A 26,465-nucleotide genomic window follows, 5' to 3' on the forward strand; every position below is an offset into this window, starting at 1 on the left:
GAGCTTACACTCTGTATGGGCAGTGCGAGAATGTTAGCAGAGCAGGGCCAGTGTATATTACTGGAGTATTTTGGCTGAGCTGTGACACTACCTCCCTGAGTGTATATTTAGCAACAGCTCAGTGTGTTTGAGTGCCAGGAGGTCGCGCCTGTGAGGCGGGTATGTGAGGGTGCCGCCCTGCCTACCGTGGGGTGGGGGAGCCGGGTATGTGCGCCTGTGAGGGTGCCGCCCTGCCTACCGTGGGGTGGGGGAGCTGGGTATGTGAGGGTGCCGCCCTGCCTACTGTGGGGTGGGGGAGCCGGGTATGTGAGGGTGCCGCCCTGCCTACTGTGGGGTGGGGGAGCCGGGTATGTGAGGGTGCCGCCCTGCCTACCGTGGGGTGGGGGAGCCGGGTATGTGCGCCTGTGAGGGTGCCGCCCTGCCTACTGTGGGGTGGGGGAGCCGGGTATGTATGTGCTTTGCTTGAATGCATATTCGAGGCAGGAACTATTCACCTGGCGGGACGACGTTACAGTGTTTATGATTACGCCAGGACTTGATGATTTTTCCCTAGGAGCACACCTCCTTCACTCCTGGTAGTAGCTACAAGAATATCAAACAGGACACTGGGAAGGGCAGAGTTTACTTTGTGGTATTGCAGCAGCCTTTATGTACGTCTCTGTACCTGTGTACAGTGAATGGGTTAAGGAGAAATGCCCGCCTCCTCCTCTAACTTCAGTAACTGCAAAGTTGTAAGGGACGGGGGAGGAGCCGAGAGGAAAGGAGGAAAAGATAACAGTTCGCTGATTAATGAGCGCTGCTTGCCTGCTTGATGGAAGCTGTTCTGTGTTGCTGCGCTTCTGACTGAAGACTTTGTGACCAATGAGGAACTGGGAAAGGTGACAGACATTAGGGGGAAAGTCTACAGTTTGTAAATACAGACACAGTGGGCAGTGATTTGGTGGGCACTGGGCCAATGCACTTTTTAATAAAGCGGCCTTGAATACTGCCCGGGAGAGTCATAATCTAAGCCCCAGAGCTTTGGTACCTATGTCTGGCTGTGCAGGTTTAGGTGCAGTCGGAGAAACTTGCGGCGATACCGGAACTCACAAACGCACTCCCGTCACTTTGCCATTGGACTTGAGCTATTCATTAACTGCTCCCTAGGTGCCGTGTTGTATACGACCATGTTGTACCTGTGTCTGGAGGTCGGTGAGGGAATCGCGGAGGCCTGACAAGCCCTCAGGATGCGCTGCTGTGGGGAGTATCAGGTAATGTGTAGCGCCTGGCAGTCACAAGTCTGTGCCCTATGGTAGCGTTCTACTGTCAGGTAGTACAGTTTGTGCTTAACTGGAGAGTCAGTCTCTGTACCCAGGGGCGAAACAAGCTGAGCTGAGCTGTAAGCTTTTGCACCACCGTGTGGCATGCCAGCATTTGGCTGCTCCGGCGCAGCGTGGGAAAAGCTGTAAATGGCTCCCTAGTCACATGCAAACTTGTCAAAGCTGAGTGACATCCGTTTGACTAGAGAGCTTTACACCTTACCGAGGTGAGTGCCCAGAATGACATGGTTGTGCCTCTCTCAAACGTAATTGGGTGCTTAGCTTTATGTACTGGGCTGAAAGACACCTTACTGAGCCGAGGGGCATCCCTGTGACTTGAGAGCCTTGCCCCTTACTGAGCCGAGGGGCATCCCTGTGACTAGAGAGCCTTGCCCCTTACTGAGCCGAGGGGCATCCCTGTGACTAGAGAGCCTTGCCCCTTACTGAGCCGAGGGGCATCCCTGTGACTAGAGAGCCTTGCCCCTTACTGAGCCGAGGGGCATCCCTGTGACTAGAGAGCCTTGCCCCTTACTGAGCCGAGGGGCATCCCTGTGACTAGAGAGCCTTGCCCCTTACTGAGCCGAGGGGCATCCCTGTGACTAGAGAGCCTTGCCCCTTACTGAGCCGAGGGGCATCCCTGTGACTAGAGAGCCTTGCCCCTTACTGAGCCGAGGGACATCCCTGTGACTAGAGAGCCTTGCCCCTTACTGAGCCGAGGGGCATCCCTGTGACTAGAGAGCCTTGCCCCTTACTGAGCCGAGGGACATCCCTGTGACTAGAGAGCCTTGCCCCTTACTGAGCCGAGGGGCATCCCTGTGACTAGAGAGCCTTGCCCCTTACTGAGCCGAGGGGCATCCCTGTGACTAGAGAGCCTTGCCCCTTACTGAGCCGAGGGACATCCCTGTGACTAGAGAGCCTTGCCCCTTACTGAGCCGAGGGGCATCCCTGTGACTAGAGAGCCTTGCCCCTTACTGAGCCGAGGGGCATCCCTGTGACTAGAGAGCCTTGCCCCTTACTGAGCCGAGGGGCATCCCTGTGACTAGAGAGCCTTGCCCCTTACTGAGCCGAGGGCACAGACTGACAAGGTTGTGCCACTCCCAAATTTTATTGGGTGCTTAGCTTGGCCCCCTGCATAATAAAGGCACAAACTCATTTCCATGGACAGCTACACTGAATGAGTTTAAACATATATATTGCGATCAAAGTATATCAGCATTTCATTTGTCCCAGGAAATTTTGATTGGCTAATGGCTGAAATCCACCATTGTGTAGTGACAGGCAGATACCATTTCTGTCAGTCACAAGTCATCATGTGCAATACTAGGGCTCATTTATGTCCACAAGTTTAGGGAGCGTTTGGTGCAATTTAAAGTACAATCAAAATTGTTTTTATCCCACAATGCATTTTTTTTTCCAAAGAATTTTATCATCATTGTGGAGGCAAAGGGGCCTTGAATCTGATGCAATTGCACTGTGCCTGGTGTAAATCAGGTGCAGTTGCATGAAATATTTTTAAGTAATTTCTGGTGTGCAAATGACTTGGGTGCCCTATTATTTGCTGTAACTACACTGCAGCAATCGCCACAGGGTGCAAGGGTTACTCTGGAGTAACCACCAAGTTAGGAGGTGGTAGTAGCTCCAGAGTTCCCATTCATCAAAAGGTGCAGCAGCACCTGATTCAGAACAGAAGCCAGACTGAGCAGCGCCAATCTCGACTATACAGAATTGCAAAGAGCACATATTGATGCAGGTACCTTTAATAAAAGTGGGTTTATGCACAAATCATTACAGGTAAAAGAGCAAGCAGATCATTATTTCTCTATTGCACTTTTTGAGGTGTTGGGAAGTCATTAGTCCTTTGAGTGGGAAGGAGGCCCCCATGTTTGTTTGCAGGAGAGCAACCTGAACCCTAGACACACCATTGGCACAAATTACTACTTTTTGGATCCGCTTTGCTAAATTCTAAATTTAGAAACAATTTTAATACTTTTGGAATCAGCTCTGACTTAGACTGTAGATAATGCTAGAAACACTCACAACAAAGAAAGCCTGGGTATGGGTGCCCAAATCTAGGTGTCCTATAGATGTATAACTCCATTAGTATTGGGTAGCTGACAAAGCTGGGATATGTCTGCATACGCTGGATATCCATGGGAACATAGGCAATAAGTAAACAGTAATTATCCCTTGTGATTGTTGCTGTCCATTTCTTTACAATAAAGACAAAAACGGATACAAAAATTTACTATGGAAATATTACACTAAACACTATTTAAATTAGGGATTCACCGAATCCAGGATTCGGTTCAGTATTCAGTCTTTTTGCGGCAGGGTTCGGATTCGGCCAAATTGAATCCGAATCGGGTCCTAGCCGAATCGAATTTGAAAGGGCTAATGTTGCCGCATAAACACGGAAGTGTAACATTTTTTTTTACTTTTAACCCTTCCAAATCCTTATCTGTAGTCGGCCGAATCCCTTAACTTGGATTCGGGGGTTCAGTGCAGCCCTAATTTAAATGGTTAAATTATTTTAGCAGGTTTTTGTCTTTTGAATAATTCCTTCAGTATCCAGCGCGGTCTTTAACCTCTACAGAGGTTAATAGCATGTATTTTCTAAATGTATACAGATGCTTTTCTTACAAGCTCTTTTTACTCAGTTGGAAACTGATTTCATTTAAGGAAAATAACTGTTTGGCTTATATAGGAATACTACATTAACACTGAACTCCCAAAAATAAATGTATTGTTCTATTAAACAGGCATACCTAATTGCACAGATTGAAAAAAACCATAATAGTAAATTAAAAAACCATAATAAAAAAACCATAAAAAAAACCATAATAATACCAGTTTCCCACAAATTGTAACTATTCATTAAAGAAAAAAAAATAGTATTTTCTACTATATTTCGGCCATTGTGCTTAATTCAAAATGGAATTTAGCAAAAAAAAAAAAAAAAATGGCTGCATTTGCATCGATTTTAGAAATGTCTTCCATATTAAATCATCACCATAGTCCAGGTATAAACCAATTAACTATAATTAAGCTACAATGGAATTACTTTATCCCATATTTTAGGTTTCTTATCTTTAAGCGAATAGCTGTTTTTGAAGCAGCCGTATAGGGTAAATTGCAGTAGAAAGAGTTGCCATATTATAAAAGGCATGTAGCCCTCTGCTGCAGATGACTAATGAGAGGAATTCATTTTTAGTCTCTTGCCAGTGAAATGCTGATGTTTAGGAGATAACCTATTTTGGTGTAGCTGAGCAAGAGGCTTACATAAGTTGTAAACTATTGCTCAGTACATGGCAGAGGTTTATTTAGGCGGCAAAAGGGAAAAATAGCAGCACCATCAATGGCCTTGCAATGCAAACACACAGTGAATTAGAAAAGAGGTAGAAGAAAAGGGGGAAATATATAGTTCTATACAAAAGTCAAGCTAAAGAGTTCATAGGGGACTCTTGGAATAAAGTCATAGGGGAACTGGAATAAAGGCAGTTCTGAAAGGTTCAGAATATGAGTGCAGCAAGGAATTTGCAAATGTGAACAAGTCATAAATATACAGAGAAATCACAAAGACCAGCTACAAGATTCTTCATGTGTACTATGAATTAACATCAGAATTAGACCTTGTACAGACAGACATTTCACTCTGCGTTACACTGCAGGGGAATTTAGAGGGAAATGCAGCCCTTTCTTCCCTATCATGCTGTACTCACACAGGCACTTACCAGCAAGGATGGAACCAGCACAGACCAGTCATCATCTTGGCTCAAATATATAGTTTTTGGCAAGCAATCAATTTGTTAATCTGCTCTGGACAGACTGCCAAGTGTCCTCTGTTAAAGAAACATTCTAACATATTGTTTAATATGGAATGAATTGTTACTGCTCTAAAACCATTTAAGCTGTCTGGATTTAGAGCCCGTGTTGTTTTACGTTTGAATGCAATCTATGTAGAAGGCAATTTGTGTGCAAGTTATTTTGGTTGCCTCAGTGTGAGAGTGAATTGCATAATTCAACTTATGACAGGGGGTCTGTGTTTGTAATTTTGTCAGATCAAGTGCATTCCATTTTACTTAACTGTCACTTTATTTAGCCTTTGAGTGCTCCCCAAACCCACTGTAAATTTTCGGATAGATGCAGTTTTCCCCTTTGCATTGCTCCCTTTTTTCGTACATAAACCATTATATGTAGGGCATACTGTAGCAGGAGACAGCTATAACTTTTAAATAGATATGCCAGAACTTCCATTTTTATATATATATATATTTTTAGTTTGTTATTTCCACTTCTTTCTATAACTAAAAATATAAATCATAAAATGTATTTTAAAACTGCTTTTAATTGTTATCTCTGCTTTGCTTTTGAGTACAGAAGTTTACATTTTTTCTTCTAAATATAGCTAGAATCTCTAAAGTTTAAGATTTAAAGGCCAGCTTAAGCCTTCAAGTCACTAGACATGTAAACTTGTACTTTATTGTATATTTTTCAAATCACTGTTGAATTAAACAGTAGACTCCAGTAGTCAAGTAATTAAAAGCAATAATTTTATTGTAAGAAAGGTAAGTTACTTGGGGGTGCCCAAATATTAGGCACCCCAAGTGACTTAAATTGCTTACCTTTTACCTCGGGCTAGTGCCCCTTATAGTGCCCCCTTATATATACAGCACCAGCCCGGGGTAGCAGCGAGCGCTTCCTTCTTCCTGCTTCTCACGCTTGTGCATGCGCAGTTGAGTAAAAAGAAAGAACTTTAACAAGAAAGTCAGCTTTTCACTCTACTGTTCATGCACCGGCCCAGGGATTTCACCGGCAGAAGGAAGAGGAAGAAGGAAGCGATCCCTGCAGGTACCCCGGGCTGGTGCTGTTTTCTCCTATCAGGGGCACCAGCCCGGGGTACAAGGTAAGCGATTAAAGTCACTGTGGAGTGCCTAATATTTGGGCACCCCCAAGTAACTTACCTTTTCCTTCTCCTTTAAGCTTCATTTGAGCTCAGTTTATAAGGAAACATAGGTTATCTTAGCACTAGACTAAGAAACTTTAGGAGTCTTCTGAAATCAACTAAAATATGCATTTTAGAAAACAATACAATAGTAAATGTTTTATGAAAAGATAAAAATGCAAAATCCTTCTTTCAGGTGTCTGAGGTTTCCAGACAAAGACAGTGGAGACCTTTAATTTATCGAAAGTGTACAGATATCCCATGGTTGGTTTTATTTTTTGTTTTCTGGTCTGGTTTGGTGAGTATTCTATTCATAGTTCACAAGCTATGCTTAAGTTCTTGTATCTGTTGTACCAAACTTCTTGTATGTGTTGTACCAGACTGTCTTATTATTATCTTTTAACTGAATATGAATGTTGTGTGCACAGAAAATGACATTGCTAGCCAGTGAACGACTGACTTTCATGGTGGATTGTGAAGTAGCTCACATTTCACTTCATGATGTGAAATATCCAAGTAATATTTTTAAATATTTAACATAGTTGTGTAAAATTTAACAATGCTTTGTCTTCCCTTATCCTTATAACATGTAGGCAACTTTTGCTTGTGATAATTTAATTTCAGAGAAAATTGTGATTTTTGAAGGAAGCACTATGATTTCTTGGGAACAATGTATCTGTGTAAAGACAGTGAATTTTGTTTATATGTTGCACAATCCCTGGGTAACATTGCTTAGATGGCCGACCTTTTCATTGGACACCTTGGCCTATTTAGCATTTTATTTAGCAACTCTTCTGGTTGGGATTTTAACAGTTCTATGGTTGCTATGGTTCAAATTACCCTAGGAACTACTGTACAGCGCTGCGTACATAAGTAGCGCTTTATAAATAAAGATATACATACATACAGGAACCAGGCAGTGGTTTAAATGCTAAACTCAAATATGAATAGGAGTGGGTATGAATAGAAGGAAAAGTAATAAAAGCAACAATAACAATGAAATTGTAGCCTCACTGACCAATAGTTTTTTGGTTGTGGGGTTTAGTGATTGGAAGGTGTCAGAAGAGGAAAGCAAATAAATCAGAAACGATAAAAATAAAAACTGAAGACGAACTGAAAAGTTGCCAATAGCAACCAATCAGATCTTTTCTTTTGTTTTAAACCTATAGGTAACTGTTCAACTCTAATTGCTGATTAGTTGCTATGGGCAACATCACCATTGATGTTTGTCTCTAATGTTAATAAATACACCCCTTTTGTACAACTGATGTTTTTGGGGGAGTAATCCATAGTGGGAAAAAAAATCATTGCTTGCCATTGGTACAAATAAGCAGTTATCAGTAACCAATCAATTGTTTCTTCCCCTTTCATGTGAGCAGTAGAGCGAACACACCACACTTTCATAAGTTATTTACTGCTTGAGCCCCTCCATTTAGTAGTCACACTTTGGCTGCTTTACAGAATTGAGTTCTGTTTTTACAGGTGTTCATAGCAGGATATGCCCTGGTAGCTGGAGCTGCAGAGAGACTTGTGTTTGGCTATGATAGTTATGGAAACGTCTGTGGGAGAAGAAACTCTCCCATTCCAAATGCACCTTTTTCAGGACAAGACATGACATACCGGAAGTAAGTGCATTTGTCAAAAAATCTTTAAAAAAATTTTTTGATATGCATTTTTTCTCTCCTCCCATATTTACACATTATCAGCACCATGTTAGATCATTTTTTTTTTCTGATACTGGACAATTAACTTTTGTTTTGTTCCTGGCATACAATCCTGTTTTAGAATAACTAGAGTGATAAAATGTGTTCTTCAGTGTTAGAGGGCCAGTAAGATAAAAATTGAACTCACTATGCAAGAACGTAAAGGATCTAAGGAGTAAATGCCTGCCAGTACATAATTTAAAGAGGATAAGGACCATGCAACCAACAAAACTCAGTAGAAGTAGTTGAACTACAATTGTACTCACACCTAAGCCCACCAGATTGGAAATTTCATTAGGGGGTGCCTAACATTTTGGCACCCCCATGTGACTTTCCATCTCCTTTCCATCTCCTTTAATAGGGAAAATAAGGTGGTAAAATACTGCTACAGCAGTACAATCCCCCAGCCAGACTTGGAAGCACACGTAATAATGGGCAAACATACCAGCTGTGTCTGCACAGAGGCCTCAGGCTCACAAATAAAAAAAGATATAAAAACAGCAATACCAAAGTGCCCTAGAGGAACCCATACACTTTACTAGATGGCATTGGCAGGATGAAAACTCCAGTCAGAACCCCAGAAAAAGGATGCTTCATAGGTGCAGACTCATTCTGAGAAAGGAAAGAGGTGCCATACTGCTACAGCAATGCAACCCCAACCAGTGGAAGTACCTTGTGTAATAAAGAGCACAAATACACACTGTCTGCACAGAGACACAGATAACAAACAGCAATTGCAAAGAGCCACAGAAGAGTACATGTGCCTTACCAGGTAGCAGTGGCTAGTCAACAGGACAGGACAGAAACTCCAGCAAGAGCACTGATAGCTTTTAGCTGAGGGATTTAATTTACTAATTAGCATGCAGACTCACCAGCATTTTGGACACACATGGATACTGAGGAATCACCTACTCACCGGATTCAGGTTTTGTTATCACTAGCCCCAATCCATACCTATGGCACTTTTGTCTGTTACCAGTTGATAAACACACCTGTATTTCTTTCCAATAAGTACCAGTTTAAATTTTGTAAATAGTTAGGCATATGACAGATGGGGCTATTTTAGCACAGGGCTAGGACCATGGGTATGCCCGCCCCTGCATTAATGTCTAACATTAGGTAAATTCTTCTCTATTACCTGGGAATCATCCCTCTGAGATTAAATGGCCCCCTGCATTGTTCACACCTCAGATTCAGACTGCAAACAACTGTATTGTTAACAGCTGTAAATCCCTGCATTGTTCACACCTGTAATCTCCTGCATTGTTCGACTCAGACTGTAAACACCCACGTTCCACTCTTCACACCTGAGATCCTCAGATCACCTGGCATTGTATCACTGTATGTGCTGCAGTCAGGGCCGGAACTAGGGGTAGGCAGAAGAGGCAGCTGCCTAGGGCGCAACGATTAGGGGGTGCCAGGCAGGAGCCTCTGCTGCCTACCCCTAGTCCTCCTTCTTTGCCATTGCCCCAGCCGCTTGTCTTTAGTGGCGGGGGCAATAACCCCTCGCATCGCGCACCCCCCCCGCGCTCGAGTGCTCATGCGTGCCAAAGCACGGGGTGGGTGCCCGGCCGGCTTGGCCCACCCCTGACTGCAGTACAAACTGTTCATGATCAGTTACTTACATAGACACAATAGGTTTCCCTCTCTACTGCCTTCTGTATACTCTGTCTGCCATATGCTGCCTGTGCGTGCCATACTCTGCCTGCCCTATGCTCCCTGTGGGTACCATACTCTGCCTGCCCTATGCTGCCTGTGCGTGCCATACTCTGCCTGCCCTATGCTCCCTGTGGGTACCATACTCTGCCTGCCCTATGCTGCCTGTGTGTGCCATACTCTGTCTGCCATACTCTGCCTGCCCTATGCTGCCTGTGTGTGCCATACTCTGCCTGCTCTATCTTGCCTGTATGTGCCATACTCTGCCTGCCCTATGCTGCCTGTGTGTGACATACTCTGCCTGCCCTACCCTGCATGTGTGTGCCATATTGTGCCTACACTATGCTGCCTGTGTGAGCCATACTCTGCGCGCCCTACCCTGCCTGTGTGTGCCATACTCTGCCGGCCCTATGTTGCCTGTGCGTGCCATTCTCTGCCAGCCCTATGCTGCCTGTGTGTGCCATACTCTGCCTGCCCTGTGCTCCCTGTGGGTGCCATACTCTGCCTGTCCTATGCTGCCTGTGTGTGCCATAATCTGGGCATGGTCTTTAAAGGAGAAAGAAAGGCTAAGTCACTTGGGGGTGCTAAAATGTTAGGCACCCCCAAGTGACTTTAATTGCTTACCTCGTACCCCAGGCTGGTGCCCCTGTTAGGAGAAAACAGCACCAGCCCGGGGTACCTGTAGCGATGCGCTTCCTCCTTCCGGCTTCGTTTTGGCACCCCCAAGTGACTTTGCCTTTCCTTCTCCTTTAAAGCTCTTGTGATAACATGGTTGTGGATTGAGGTGGGTATGATATAAAAAAGGGGAGTGGTCAAAACAGGCTTGCATTATCGGCCCTCCACCATATAGCCCAGTAAAATTCTGGCCATTTTTACCACAGAAGTTCAACAGCACTGGGCTATGTTATAGGTCCTTGTCAAGGAGGGGCAATACTGCCCATCTGTACTGACATGGAAGTTACAGAGAAGGAATCCAAAAAACAGGAACAGGGTGGCCACAAAACACTTGCAAAGAAACATATAGATTTAGAGCCAATATGTTACAGGTATGTATAGGGTATAAATAGAGTACCATATACATAAAGTATACAGTTAACTGGCCCACTGAAGGATCTTCAGAATAGAAGTATTCTCAGAATAAAGTATTTTAATTATTTCATTGGTCCGTTGTCTAGTAAATATGAATATTAAAAAGATTATTATTTTTGACAGACATGTTTTCTTTTTGGATTCTTGCAATTTGGAGATCAGAAACTTAAAAATCAATTCAGTTGCTCTGTGCGTGTCAGATTGTCCTCAGGAACAGCTAAATACTTTACATGAAGTGCAATTCTTTGCTAAAAACAATGGTAAGTTGAATGCAGTTTTCTTGAATTGTACAAAACTGTTAAATATGCATGCCAAGGCAATAGGCTGCAGCTCCACTTCTCTTGGAACTATTTTCACAGGTTCCTGATGCCAAACTAGTTTGCAGTTAAGATGCTATCTAGGTATATGTCTGTGCAATAACACTTTATGCCTGGTGCCACATGGGGTTGATTCTTGGCCTGCAGAAAAAAACAGATTGAGAATTAGCCCCTCTGTGGCATCAGTCTCCTACCTTGCCAGCTCCTGGAACCATTGTGTGGACCTGGGTGCAGGCAAACAAGGAGGATATAGGCTCTGAAATCTGAACTCTTGCATTTCTTTGCCGCGTCTGCCTGCTCCCAGTCCAGGTGCAGGCAAGGTAGGAGACTGATGCCACAGAGGGGCTGATTCTCAGCCTGCATTTTTCTGCAGGCCACAAATCAGCTCTGTGTAGCATCAGTTTAGGTTTACTTATTTGTATAAACTATAGTAGAGCTACTTAAAGCAACAATGACACATTCCTTGTTACACTGGACAGGATTGGGGCTGTTCCATCAGAGCTATAACCTATAGCTATCAATCGGAATTTTACAATGCCAAATAGATTGTGACTTTTTGAAAAAAAAAACTTTTTAGACCATGCTCAGTGGGATGTTATATTTTATTACGCAGGTTCTTATCTATGTGTTTATAAATTGAACTACACTGAATATACAACACACACAAAGGCTTTGGAGTGGTGTCCTGTACTCCCAGTCCCTTCAAGGTAAGGATTAACAAAATATGGAATTTGTTTAGTAGTTATGTATGAATGTTATGTAGTTATGGGATATTTGCATGTGTGGTGTAGTTTAAGATTAAGAACAGCAAGCTGAATCCTTACATGCAAAAATGGGGGCTTATTGAAATTACTAATATTATAGGTTAATAGCTTTAGCAGTGGCCGTATCAAATCAGCTAGAATTTGATATGGCAGAATTCTGTCCCTGCCTACCCAATGTAGAAGAGACGCTCAGTGCCTCGCTGTCCCTTGTACTTCTTAGAGTTTGTCAAAAACTTGAAAGTCCCACTCCGGTTCTTATAATGGTTACATTCTCACAATGCATAAATGTATTAATCAATAAATATAGTGTAACCATCTCGGAAAAAAAAAATTCTGTTCTCATCCTGCCTGTCAGATATGTTCAGAGATGCGCAGCGATCCACTGTCCTTCCTCTTAAAGGAGAAGGAAAAGTAAAAACTAAGTAAGCATTATCTGAAAGGTCAATAAGCCATAAGCACTTACAGAACTGCTTCTCTTCTCCTCCGTGAAAAGAAACACCACATTTCCTTCCTTTTATTCTGTATATATGATCTTCTGTATCAGACTTCCTGCACTCAGAAAAAAAAATTTTCAGGACACACACGAGTTTGCTCCTCTCTCTTCCCCTCCATTCTCCTCTTTCCCCCTCCCATCTCATCTCTCTTCCTCTCCCCTCTCTGCTGTATATTCTGAGTTTAGAGCTGCTCCAGAAGCAGTGTGCGGGCAGAGAAGAGAAGTCAGACCAAGCTAAAATGGCAGCTGCTATCTTAAACAAACAGAGTGTCTATGGCTGTTTACTCAGGTATGGTAAAGCATTCTGCAGAATAAATATAGGGTTCTAGCTTGCACTATTGTGACTAATCTATTAAATAAGTAAAATGCCAAAATGCCTTTCCTTCTCCTTTAGGTTGATGTCACACAGAGCGGTTCAGTTGCCCGCAATAGATCTCAGCTATTGCACATGACTAACCCTTCGAAAATGCCTTTCCACTGGCAACAATAGGAGTCACTGGTGGAAAGGCCATTGCTTTGCAATTCTGAAGTTGTGCAAAGTTTCCTCCGGCAGGCAACCTTGAGTGACTTCAGAAAACCAAAACAGTGCTAAGGGCTTTCCACTGGCGTCTGCTATTGTCTCCAGTGGAGAGGCATTTTAGAGCAGTTAGTCACCCACGATAGCTGGTGGGCAACTGAACTGCTCTGTGGAACATCAGCCTTAAAAAGAATCCCTAGAGGGAAAGGGCACAGGGCTTAACTACTCCCATTCATGTTAATTGCTTCCTGATAGAGAATAGTAAGCATCTTTTACGAATGTGAGCACAAGTGCAGAGCTCTTATTTGGATGCAAAATTCAGTGCACAGTGATTCTATTTATAAAAGTACTAATGCCAATACATGCTTCTTTGCAACTTGAATCAAGCGCCAGTGCACCCCTTCAGCCTACACGTGCAATTGTGCACGGTGACAAAAGGGAACCCTAAAATAACTGTAAACCTGGTACTGCTAATAATTCCAGGGTTCTTTTAGCAAGTTGCATTAATAACAGCAATTGAATTAACTGTTAATACCGCTACTAGTGGCTAAAAGTGACACCATTCCATCACCAGTGCAGGGTAAAATGCGTGCCTTCAAAGTTGTGTGCTGTTTAAAAAAACAGATGCTAAATTCTGGTGCATTGCCATCAAGTTGCAGTATGTCTGCGGTTATGGTGGAATTAAGGGAGAAAATGCAAATATTCTAAATGCATTCTAAAATATAAATGTGTATTTACTTTTTATGTTTTCATAGCAAGTCATTTCCGCTGTTCAATCGCTGTGTTCCTCAGAACCCTGATTGTTACTCCCGTTTTGCATCTGTTCTTATAAATGTTGTCAATGAGGTTGACTTTTTTCATCGTATTCTCAGTGGAATTATGGCTGGTAAAGACAATGTAATTGGACTGAGCATTCTTGCAGTAGGTAAGGCAATGAAAATAATGTTTAGTAAGACTCGTATAACATCATTACACCATTCACTTAAACAGCATTTTTTTTTAAAGGTGAGACACCTATCACCCAAAAACTAGTTCACCCACTTGAGGTGCAGGCTAATACAAAATAAATGCCCTCTGTGAGCACTACAACTAGGCTTCCCCTGGCGTGCTCATTATGCGCATAGGTGTGATGTCAAACACGTGCATAATTAACGAAAGTTGTGGCACACAGTAGGCCTAGGCTTCGCGGGGGCATTTTTGTTGAAAAAACAATTGTTTACCTCTACCAGAGAGCAGGCTCTATAAGCCCGCACCTCTGGTGGGGGAAATAATTTAGTGGATGATATGTGCCCTTTAAAGAATTCTTTCCTGCCTGACAGATCAAAGAAAAGGGAAAATTATCATCAAAAATAATGTTTGTATTTCTTACTTAAAACAATATAGTGGTCACCATGTATAGGGAAGTATAGTGAAACGATCTACTTTTCTCTCACAAAGCAGCTGTTATGTCTTTATAGCAATGTGTTCAGGCCATAGTGGACTGAGATCCTATATTATCTGTAAACCAATGTTTGCTTTGCTGTAGGATTTTTAGTGTAAAGGTGGCCACACAAGGTGTCGATTTTCAATCTTTCATGCGACCATCAGTGGAAAGCCCTTTGCATTCGGTTTATTTTCCGAAGTTGACTGAAGAAGGAAACTTTGCATGATTTTGGATTACCGAAGCGATGCGGAGGGCTTTCCACCAGCAACAGGACATTAATTAACAGCATTAATGAGTGTAGAGATTGAGATTGGAAAATTTAGAAAACCAAAATTGCAAGAGTCCTTAAGGCAAAGACTGATATTGGTACAGAAACTGGGTCCCTGAAGATAGGAGCAGGCTAGACAGATTTGGGGTGTAGAGGGTGAAGAACCAGGAAAAGGAAGGAGTGACACGAGCAGGGATGGATACGAAAGAGAATCAGGGACAGGCAGGAATGAGGCAGAGCGGGCAAAGGATCTGGGACAGGCAAGAGCAGGGCGGAGTGGATAAAGAGAACCAGGCAAGAACAGGACTGACCAGGAACAAACAGGAGCTAAAGCAAGGGAACAAGAGCCAGTGATGTGCCACAGTGCTAAGGTAATCAGCGCAATGCTCAGGCACAGAATGTAAGAAGGGCTGGCTTATACAGGGCAGAGTCAGCCCTGATTGGCTGACCCCACCCAAACAATAAGGTTGCTGGGGTGAAATAACCCAGCCAAGGAAGCAGGTGAAAGGAAGAATGAATAGAAGAGGAGTGCTTGCTAGCTGTTGTCCTGGCCCAGTGGGGCCTGTGTTATTTAAAATTAATCTAACTGCTTCGCTCACATCCAGTAATAGTTTATATGGCATGTCCAGTGGGAGTGTTGTGTAGGCATCAATTTTGTTCTGACCACTTATATTCTATAGAGATATGTCTCACCTACTCTGGCATCTAACTCTAGTGATCCAAACACACTTCTGTTTTTTATAGACTTTTTTCTATGGCTTTTCTGCTCCATTAAGTTTTTTTAATTGTTATATTAAGCTTTGCTACAGTTTGCAGTATAATTAAAACTTTCTTTTTTTGGCCTACCTTTTCTATTGCTTTAGCTCTACTGAAATGATAGGCCAGACAAGATAGTTGTACAGGTAGGGGACATGATATCCAGAATGTTTGAGACCTGGGGTTTTCCAGATAAGGGATATTGCTAGAATTTGGACCTCTATACCTTAAGTCTACTGAAAAATCATTTAAACATTGAATTAACCCAGTAAGATTGGCTTTTGTCAGCCAGCTGCGTGAATTTGGTTACCATAGGGTAACATTTTCCCAGTGGTGATATATGACCCCCAAAGTTTTCATCTATGAATGTGTTTAGAGCAACTGCTGGAAATCGGTCTGGTGGATTGTGCACAAGGGTATGTATGTGAACATAAGTAAATGTATAAACATAAAATATTTCCCTTGTACACTATCCCATGTTCTTATGGATGCATTCTTATGCATAATATGCGCATGCAGAGACTGGTGTCTAGGGAATGCTATACCAGTATGGAGACAGAAATCAATGTGCTACTTGAGCATGGAGAGGTATTTGCTGTAGAAGAATGAACATACTGCACAAAAAAGCTCTTGCTTTTATTCTCAAAGCCCTGTTACTGTAAACTAAGAAAAAATCAGTCTGCAGTAATGTGGGATGCTCAGCCTAACATTTTTGCTGTCTACCAACAACAAATCTCCAGCTTATATCCATGTACTCTGGATATCAGTTGGTTTGGGAATTGGGCAAGCTGGAAAATCCTATCTGCCATTTCTGTCAGTGTATGGTGCATTGGCAGGTGGGGAAGATGCAGCTCTAGTTCATAGCTTCCTGTTCCGATTGTCCAGTCTATCTACTCAAACAATCATAACAATAGAAGTTATTATGAAATATGATCCTTCATACAGTATCCAGCTTTTTAGCTTGTTGCCCATTTTGTTGCATACCTACGAGGATTGGCCCATGTATAGCCAGCCAGAATGTATGCTTTAAAAGTTTTGCTACTGCATCTAGTATGGTAAAGGTAAAAAGCTGCTACATCAAACTAAAATAGTTGGCAGTCTTTAAATGTCAATGCATTAAATATGGTTACGCTGAAATCCTTGTTAATACATACTCTTGAGACTTTAAAAATAAAATATGTTGTCTTTTTGCTTCTTTCAACAGGTTTGTCGGTAATAATGGTCTTAACATTTCTATTCATCAGCACACTTCTGGTTCACATTTTCCTAACCCTTCTTATCTTCGGTTTGCTGTGTAAGTATGTGAATGTTGAGTTGGATGTTGAGAAAAAAACAGAAACACGATGAACCCGATTTTGTTGTGACAAGTTTATTTACTCAAAACAGATGCTGTGAATAGTTGGCAATGAACAGGGGCCAAAAAGTCTTATGCATGGGTTTTTTAAAAAAAAAACATGCAGATATATAACTATAAGACATTATATAAAGTGTGTTGATGCAGAGATCAGCTAGGGAGAAAGGAAAAACAAACATCAGTAGGGTACAAAAAAAGGTTGTTATTGCATTAATGTGATAAAAACTAAAATTGGTAGACAAGAGGGATTAAAACTAAGGATAATGTAGCCATTCTATCAGTCCTGTTGTAAAGGAAGGTGAAATCTTCAAAAGCAAATACATAGGGAGGGTGGATAAATCTGATGAAATAGAAAGCACAGGGATCCAGGGACTGGTCCGATTGCCATCTTGGAGTCAGGAATGATTTTTTCCCCCTTCAGAGGCAAATTAGAGAGGCTTCAGAAGGATGTTTTGCTTTCCTCTGGATCAACTAGTAGTTAGTAATATATGGTCATTAAGGTTGAACTTGATGGGCGTGTGTCTTTTTTCAACCTAAATTACTATGCACTATGAATCTGTCTCCACTCATTCTAGAAAGTGTAAAGCCATAGATGTTCTTTGGTCCCCAGAGCTAACATAAACAATGCCATAACAACAATCAGTGTAGCATTTTCTCAGCCTGCACAATACTGCACCAGATACTAAAAACACACAGGACTCATGGAGGGCTTCTATTTCCTCTGTGAGATGCAACTCCTGCTTTAATTCAGAAAGATTTCTTAAAAAAATATTCCACTACATACCCGAGCTATTGGGACAAATATCCCACTGGCGATTCACATTCTTGCCGGTGGGAAGGCATTTCAGGGAGATTAGTAGTAGTGAAGATGTATCATGGGCAACTAATCTCCCCAAGTGCCTGTGCCCTTAAAGTTAGGGATGCACCAAAGCCACTATTTTAGGATCCGGCTGAACCCTGAATCCTTTGTGAAAGATTCGGCTGAATGCTGAACTGAATCCTAATTTGCATATGCACATATGCAAATGTAAAATGAAATCCACACATGTGAAAAATGTTCAGCTTCCTTGTTTATATCCTTCTGAAAAAGACCAAATCCCGAACCGAATTCTGGATTTGGTGCGTTCCTACTTAAAGCTATATATATATATATATATATATATATACAAAAACAAAAGAGGAGCACACCCTCTAAATAAAGCAAATGCCCTTGGTGCTGGTCAAACAATTTCTACTGTTGAGTTTGATATATATATATATATATATATATATAGACAGACAGAGTACCGCACACAAAGGGACTTTGTAGAGAAAACAAAAATATTTATTGAAAAAAATCCGACGTTTCGAGCACCAAACTGTGCTCTTCCTCAGGGACAAACCTGGTTTGTCCCTGAGGAAGAGCACAGTTTGGTGCTCGAAACGTCGGATTTTTTTCAATAAATATTTTTGTTTTCTCTACAAAGTCCCTTTGTGTGCGGTACTCTGTCTGTCTATATATATATATATATATATCAAACTCAACAGTAGAAAGCACTCACAGCTACAGCATCAATCAGGTCAGTGATTTATTTCAGCATACCATCTACGCGTTTCGATCACCACAGGATCGTCATCAGGATGCATCCTGATGACGATCCTGTGGTGATCGAAACGCGTAGATGGTATGCTGAAATAAATCACTGACCTGATTGATGCTGTAGCTGTGAGTGCTTTCTACTGTTGAGTTTGATGTATTATTTTTGTCAGCACCCAGCCTGTGCCCGATACTGGTGAGTGCCGATTCTTTGCAAGAGGACCGAAACGTTGGTTTTTAAACAATGAGTTTTCAATAAAAAATTTTTTTGAATTTTAAGGGTGTGCCGGCCATGGATTATTTCATGCTAAATACTCAGATTTTGGCTGTGCACCCCACAGAATACTAAAAGCCTTGGAGTGCAGACACCATCAGGACTGATATATATATATATATATATATATAGCAAAAAAAGGGAAAGTTGTGCTCAACCACTAAATTTTAAACCATTAGGCGGGGGTGCAATGAGGTTGTGACCACGAAATACATAGAAACAACAACAAGAGATCCTCTGCACTCACCCATTATCAATATATAGAACATTAAGACATTCGGTGCATTTAAGCTACTAAGAAATGCCCTTCCCTTTAAGCAAAACAGGGATTGTTTGTCCATATATTGCAATATACTTCAAGCTGGCCAACTGCGTCAAAGTCATCCCTTTTGACCAGTTCCTACACTGACTTATGCTTAAAGGGAAGGGCATTTCTTAGTAGCTTAAATGCACCGAATGTCTTAATGTTCTATATATTGATAATGGGTGAGTGCAGAGGATCTCTTGTTGTTGTTTCTATATATATATATATATATATATATAGAGAATGCAGTACAGGCCAGCACTCACAGGACTTTTAAAATGGAACATCAAAAGAATAAAGAGGTTTTACAAAAATTCTTGAAGCATGGTTCTTTATTTATCCGACGTTTCAGTTCCAACCTGGAACTTTCATCAGGGAAAAACCTTTTTCCCTGATGAAAGTTCCAGGTTGGAACTGAAACGTCGGATAAATAAAGAACCATGCTTCAAGAATTTTTGTAAAACCTCTTTATTCTTTTGATGTTCCATTTTAAAAGTCCTGTGAGTGCTGGCCTGTACTGCATTCTCTGTATTTCCTTTTCGCATTAGCACCCAGGCATTCAATCCCTGTATGTGGAGTGCTACCTTGGCTGGGATTGTATATATATATATATATATATATATATACAAAGAAGAGTGGAGCACATGCTATACGGGTTCAAACGCCCTGGGTGCTGGCTAAAAAATCCAACGTTTCGAGTTCTGACTGTACTCTTCCTCAGGGACAAACCCTGGTTTGTCCCTGAGGAAGAGTACAGTCAGTACTCGAAACGTTGGATTTTTTTTAATACATTTTTTCACTTTATTGCTAAGTCCCTGTGTGTGCGGCTCTCTGTCCATATATATATATGTTGGATTACTGCCCGACTTTTGAAATGACAAGCAAGGGTCAATATTATTTCAAATACAAATTATGTTTTACTTGAAGTACTATTTGTCATGTCATTTATTGACACAACAATATTATATTAATAATCTACAAGTGAGCACAGTAAAACAGACAATATAACTAATTTTAGCATTGTATGTATTTAATGTTGATAAATAAGTATATTTAATGCTAGACATAGAAGCATTGTCAAGCAGTGCGGTTTTCGCAATAAAAGAGGTTGCTGGCAATAAAATTGGATGGAATAACATGTTTGTCTGTTGTTTTAGTTGTCTCGGGAGTGCTGTGGTGGCTGTATTACGATCATGTTAATGATCCAAGTTATGAATTGGAAACTGAAAAGGAAAATGCTAAATTTTTACTTGGATTTGCTATCATTGCAACATTAGTGACTGTAAGTATTGAATGTTTGTATTGTTTTGTTACTGTAATTCCAAATGCATGTACTCGCATACTAGTTTTAGTGTTTTACCTAAGGAAAATTGGCACATGCAGCTATTCTGGTTGTTTAATCTCCTGAGCATTCAGAAATTATGTTGGCAAGCATTAAAACTTTGCTCCCCATTTACTTCAATAGTTATTTCCAGAACCTTCATGGGACTTTGAGAATACTTTTTCAATGCTAGAGTTTCACTATGTGTATGTCTAAAGTGGCATAACTAGTAATCCATGGGTCCCATTAGAATAGTCTTTATTTTTATTGGGCAATGCCCCATAATAATCATTTTAAAATAGGGGATCAGTTGTCCTTCTACTGGTCCATGTACACTGCTCAAAAAAAAATAAAGGGAACACTTAAACAACACAATTTAACTCCAAGTCAATCACACGTCTGTGAAATCAAACTGTCCACTTAGGTAGTAACATTGATTGACAATCAATTTCACATGCTGTTGTGCAAATGGAATAGACAACAGGTGGAAATTATAGGGAATTAGCAAGGCATCCCCAATAAAGGAGTGGTTCTGCAGGTGGTGACCACTTGACCACTTCTCAGTTCCTATGCTTTCTGGCTGATGTTTTGGTCACTTTTGAATGCTGGCAGTGCTTTCACTCTAGTGGTAGCATGAGACGGAGTCTACAACCCACACAAATGGCTCAGGTAGTGCAGCTCATCCAGGATGGCACATCAATGCGAGCTGTGGCAAGAAAGTTTGCTGTGTCTGTCAGTGTAGTGTCCAGAGCATGGAGGTGCTACCAGGAGACAGGCCAGTAAATCAGGAGACGTGGAGGAGGCTGTAGGAGGGCAACAACCCAGCAGCAGGACCACTACCTCCGCCTTTGTGCAAGGAGGAGCAGGAGGAGCACTTCCAGAGCCCTGCAAAATGACCTCCAGCGGGCCACAAATGTGCATGTGTCTGCTCAAACGATCAGAAACAGACTCCATGAGGGTGGTATTAGGGCCCGACGTCCACAGGTGGGGGTTGTGCTTACAGCCCAACACCGTGCAGGATGTTTGGCATTTGCCAGAGAACACAAAGATTTGCAAATTCGCCACTGGAGCCCAGTGCTCTTCAAAGATGAAAGCAGGTTTACACTGAGCACATGTGACAGACGTGACAGAGACGCCGTGGGGAATGTTCTGCTGCCTGCAACATCCTCCAGCATGACTGTTTTGGCAGTGGGTCAGTAATGGTGTTGTGTGGCATTTCTTTGGGGGGCCGCACAGCCCTCCATGTGTTAGCCAGAGGTAGTCTGACTGCCATTAGGTTCCAAGATGCTGGTGCGGTTTGCCCTGGGTTCTTCCTAATGGCTGGAGTGTGTCAGCAGTTCCTGCAAGATGAAGGCATTGATGCTATGGACTGGCCCGCCCATTCCCCAGACCTGAATCCAATTGAGCACTTCTGGGACATCATGTCTCACTCCATCCACCAACGCCACGTTGCACCACATACTGTCCAGGTTTAGTCCAGGTCTGGGAGGAGATCCCTCAGGAGACCATCAGGAGCATGCCAGGCGTTGTAGGGAGTTCATACAGGCACGTGGAGGCCACACACTACTGAGCCTCATTTTGACTTGTTTTAAGGACATTACATTAAAGTTGGATCAGCCGTAGTGTTTTTTCCACTTTAATTTTGAGTGTGACTCCAAATCCAGACCTCCATTGGTTGATTTCCATTGATCATTTTTGTGTGATTTTGTTGTCAGCACTTGCAACTATGTAAAGAACTAAGTATTTAATAAGAATATTTCATTCATTCAGATCTAGGATGTCTTATTTTTGTGTTCCCTTTATTTTTTTGAGCAGTGTATATTAATGGCCTCCAGTTGTCACTGGAACTGTTGTCCTTATTGTCAAGCCATCTTTAGTCTTGTTGAGTGTTTGTATGGGCACATTCTTCCAAATGATAAGACGATTCCTAAATGCATTAAAAAGGCAAAATGTCAGGGCCAGACTTATTTAGAAGGGTGAGTTGAAGAAAGAAATTCTTGGGTTCACTTAAAGTCTGTTATATGTGTGTGCATGAGCAGGGTGCAGCAAAAGTAAGATGAAAATGACAACAATGATGTAAAGGTGATACCTTCATTGTTCATTGTTTAACTACAATTTTAACCATGTCCTTTTTCAAACAGTTTGTCTGCATTGCAACTAAGTACATTGATGTTACTAGTTAATTAATTAATACATTGCATGGTACCACCAGGTTTTTTAAACAGTGTTCTGTTTTACAGATTGTCCTGTTGACATTCATTTTTGTACTGAGGAAAAGTATCCAGATGACCATTCAACTCTTTCTAGTTACCAGCAAGTTTATCCGATGTATGCCTTTGTTGGTTCTGCAACCAGTTTGGACATTTGTCATTCTCATATTCTACTGGGTGCTTTGGGTTGCTGTGCTCCTTAGTTTAGGCACATCAGGTATGTTCCAAAATGTTTTTATTGATTATTATCTTTTGTTATGTGCTAATGTTCATTCTACATAGTGTAGGTTACTATAGTTTATAAATCAGATGTTTCTCTTTCTTGAATTACCACAATCAACCCTTCAGCAATTGTCATATAGACAGCAAAGAAATCAGTGCTGCATGATAAAACCGGTACATATCAGTCACTTTAATTCCCCTGATTTATACCTGTCCATTTATACCTAGCTTTGTTTTTTTTGGCCAGGTTCATTTATAGCTTTTTCTCTGATGTGACTACAATACTACTAATAATGCTTGTTCTGGTTGATATTAAGTCATTGGTGATGTGTGTTATGAGTAGGAATTTTTGGGTATATTAGAACAGCAAAGCATCAAAATGAATCTTAATGCATTTATTGCTTTAGATCATAGTTTTTGGGGGCTTTTTTGCATAAAATTGTTCCTAAATCATTTCTGATTTTCTTAAACTTTAGGTAATGCACAGGTTTCCCCAGAGGGACAAGTAGAATATAAACCACTTGCTGGGATCCGCTACATGTGGTGGTATCATTTAATTGGATTTATTTGGACTAGCGAATTCTTCCTTGCATGTCAACAAATGATAATATCAGGAGCAACAGTTTCTTGGTATTTACATCGGTGCGTAGAAACGAGTCTTGTTATCACTTGGTGAAAGTTAATATATATATTGGTGACTTATATATCCTTGGTGAGGGCATCAGCTATAATTGGTTCTCAGTGATGTAATTTGTGGCACATGATTCAGACACTTGTGTATTATAATAAATAAACAATCAGGATATTAGACCTGTATAAAAGCACTTGGCTTTCGGCCTTGATGATTTTTAATATCCTAATATTTTACAACAGGAGGTATATTATTCACTATATAATATATAATAATTATTTTGTCTTTATCTATATCTAAGATATGGGCCTGTGTGCAGGGTGGCTTACTAAAGACACCAAGAACTGATTGCACTGCCATATTCTAACTAACTTAAGGATAAATGTTAAAACAGTATTATCATGCAACTCATTAGGTGCAGGTCAGTTGAGTGCATAGGCACAGCACACAAAAGGGGCCCTAGAAGTAGCACCTCCTCAAGGCAGACAGTACCTCCCTTATTTCTGTGCACCATGTACTTTGCACCTAATGTGCAGTTGATAAGGGCAAGCTGAACTGCTGATTTGGCACTTGCCACAATTTGCAGGGATAGAGTTTTGATGTGAAAAATTTTAAAATATTCAATTTGCATGACCTTGTTGTTTTTCAGAGATAAGAATAAAATTCGCCACCCAATATTGTCTTCATTGTCACTTGTTTTTTGGTATCATCTTGGAACAGCAATTATTGGATCCTTCCTAATAACACTAATGAGAATCCCAAGAATGGTTTTATGCTACACTTTCCAGCTGCTAAGGGACAAGCCAGTAAGTTTATCATTCATAGAAATCCACATGCAGCTGAGTATAAGAAAAAATCAGATTAAAATTTGCAGAGTTGGCCTGCCTTTTGGTAGTTTTGTACCAGTTACAAATCATTGTATATGGAGCGAAGCAACTGGACAGAATAAACAATGGGTGATGTCTGAGGACTTTCCCTTGTTTGTCCCCAGCACAATCAGGCTGATCTGTATGCTTTTATGCTTAAGATTTACTTTGGGTTATTGAAAAAACAAAACAAAACAAAAAAAAAAACAGATATCCAATTGTGCTTGTTTGGCCACAGGACCATGGGTACTTTAATGTATATTTCTAGCTTTAGGTCTAGAGCCTTTATATTTATATGTTAAGGTTGCTATCGTTTCTGTAGGTGACTAGTTTGATATGTTGTACTTTAAATGGGATGCCCACCTTTATGCAAAGTCCTAGCAAAATAACAATTTTCCTAATAGAACATACTAAAAGATAAGATAATATCATTGAAAGTACGCACTTATTCTTTTGACTTGACTGTCTGGACTGAAGCAGGGGTTTGCCAAACACCTCTCCAACTACTCAGATCCAGAGATTGGCATAGGGGAGAATGGTTAAGTACCAGATTTACACTTCTGCGCATGAATCCATATTTCCATCCATAGGATTAACACATATGAATGTGGATAATGGGCATGTGCAGTAGAACTTGAATCCACTGCCCTGTGGGTTTTTTTAGCACCACTGATAATCTCTGCAAGTGCTGTAGAGGGTAAACATAAACTTTAGTTTTTAACTTAAAAACAACCAAATTTTGGTAAAGCATACTCTGGAAAATATTTAATCTTTGCAAAGTCTTACCATTTTGATTGTTGCAAAAAACTGGACATTCCCTTTACAGAACAAGCAACACATAAATACATGTTCTTGTTTATATATAGTTTCTTAAAGTATGGCGAACAATTCTGTTATTTTACAGAGGAATAAATACAAAACGTGAATATCTGATAAATCTATTTTAACATACTGAAACCTAACATTAGTTTCTTAATGTGACATTGTTGTAAGTTAAAAAAAATCACAAGAAACAAAATTCTGTTTGCAAAAGTATGCAGTCTCCACATTCTGAACATATATTTTTAGAGCCAGCTTTTGCAGCAATAACACGTCTTTTGGGGAAAAATTGTACCACTTTTTCACATTGTTTGGGGTTGATGGTGCCACTTTTCTTGGTTGTATTAAGATCAGAAATTATTGCAAGTCACCTGGTAGTAAGGCATTACTACCATAAAGCTATTCAATGAAAATAACAGTATAATAATAATAGCAATAAACATTATAATAGCATGTAATATAGAATAAATAAGGTCATGGCTAAGGACCCACGGAGTGGTTCAGTCACCCACCATAGATCTCTGCAAAGTTGCCAGCAGGAGGAAAATTTGCCTGACTTCGGAATACCAAAGAGATGCGAAGGGCTTTCCACTGGTGACTCCTGTTGTTGCCAGTGGCAAGCCATTTCGGAGCGGTTAGTCTCCCGTGATATCAGAGATCTATTGCGGGCGACTGATCCACTCCGTGGGTCCTTAGCCTTAAGCTGGCCATACACGTGGCGATCTCACGATGTTTCGTACGACCGTCGACCGCACGAAACATCGTCAGATCCGCCACACACCATTCAGGGCTGAATCGGCAGGTAAGGAGGTAGAAACAATAGGATTTCTACCTCCTTCTGCCGATTCAGCTCTGAAGGGAGAATTTTGGTCAGGCGCCTTCTATGGCGCCCGATCAAAATTTTCTAACCTGGCCGATCGGCGAGTCGACCGATATCAGCAGCTTCCTGCGATATCGGTCGGCTCGCTGACATGCCATACACGCACCGATTATCGTACGAAACGAGGTTTCGTACGATAATATCGGTGCGTGTATGGCCACCTTAAGCCTAAGTTGGATACAGATTTACCAATATCCCATTGTTTTGACACATTGCAAATGCTTAGAGATAAGACCGCTGCTGCCTCCTTGTCCTTGATGAGATGGACATTGTTTCACATACTTTTTCATCATTATTTATTTCTGCAAATACCGGACACTAAGGGGGTTATATAGTTACAGGGTCATGGTTCAAGTAGGGGTTAGTAATCCACAGGGACCAGATGTTTGCTTTCAATATTCTAACAGTTGTAGACCAGTAACTGGTTGCCATTGGTTCTAAAGGTGTCAGCCTTTCTTACAACATCTCGATATGTATTAGACTGCTGTGTTATTCTCAGCATGACATTGGGACAGTGTCAGTGATTTGTTTTTGTATATAAATTGAATTTGCTGTTGTATATGTCTGATCGTAAATGTCACTATTAATGTGATTTCCTGTTTGGCAGTGTAACTGAGGTTATTGCTCTGCAGATTCTTGCAGCTGGCAAACCATTTGGTTTAATTCCAAAGCAGCATATTTTCTCTTGTGGGAAAAGACATTCTGTTCATCAATCTTTGTGTATTAGCAGATCTACATCAGAGGAAAGTGTGTGATTAAAATGGTCTGTCAGTACTGGTAGT

The 26,465-nt window shown here is 41.2% G+C and overlaps 1 protein-coding gene across 2 annotated transcripts in view; it reads left to right on the top strand.

Moving 5' to 3' along the window:
* Nucleotides 1–415: 415 nt before the first annotated feature.
* slc44a3 (solute carrier family 44 member 3) overlaps nt 416–26,465 on the top strand; it is a 37,543-nt gene continuing 11,493 nt past the window's right edge. The window contains exons 1-12 of one of the 2 annotated variants that reach the window (XM_018093614.2): nt 416–878; nt 1,147–1,250; nt 6,437–6,538; nt 7,723–7,865; nt 10,812–10,948; nt 11,619–11,712; nt 13,535–13,704; nt 16,431–16,520; nt 19,892–20,016; nt 22,296–22,482; nt 22,964–23,129; nt 23,768–23,924. In XM_018093614.2, coding sequence (XP_017949103.1) covers nt 1,227–1,250; nt 6,437–6,538; nt 7,723–7,865; nt 10,812–10,948; nt 11,619–11,712; nt 13,535–13,704; nt 16,431–16,520; nt 19,892–20,016; nt 22,296–22,482; nt 22,964–23,129; nt 23,768–23,924 — 1,395 coding nt within the window. In that variant the 5' untranslated portion in view covers nt 416–878; nt 1,147–1,226. Of the gene's footprint in view, nt 1,251–6,436; nt 6,539–7,722; nt 7,866–10,811; nt 10,949–11,618; nt 11,713–13,534; nt 13,705–16,430; nt 16,521–19,891; nt 20,017–22,295; nt 22,483–22,963; nt 23,130–23,767; nt 23,925–26,465 lie in introns of both variants that reach the window. The other variant, XM_018093613.2, reaches the window with a different exon arrangement.

Source organism: Xenopus tropicalis, chromosome 4 (genome assembly GCF_000004195.4).
Source record: "Xenopus tropicalis strain Nigerian chromosome 4, UCB_Xtro_10.0, whole genome shotgun sequence".
NCBI classification, from domain to species: Eukaryota; Metazoa; Chordata; class Amphibia; order Anura; family Pipidae; genus Xenopus; species Xenopus tropicalis.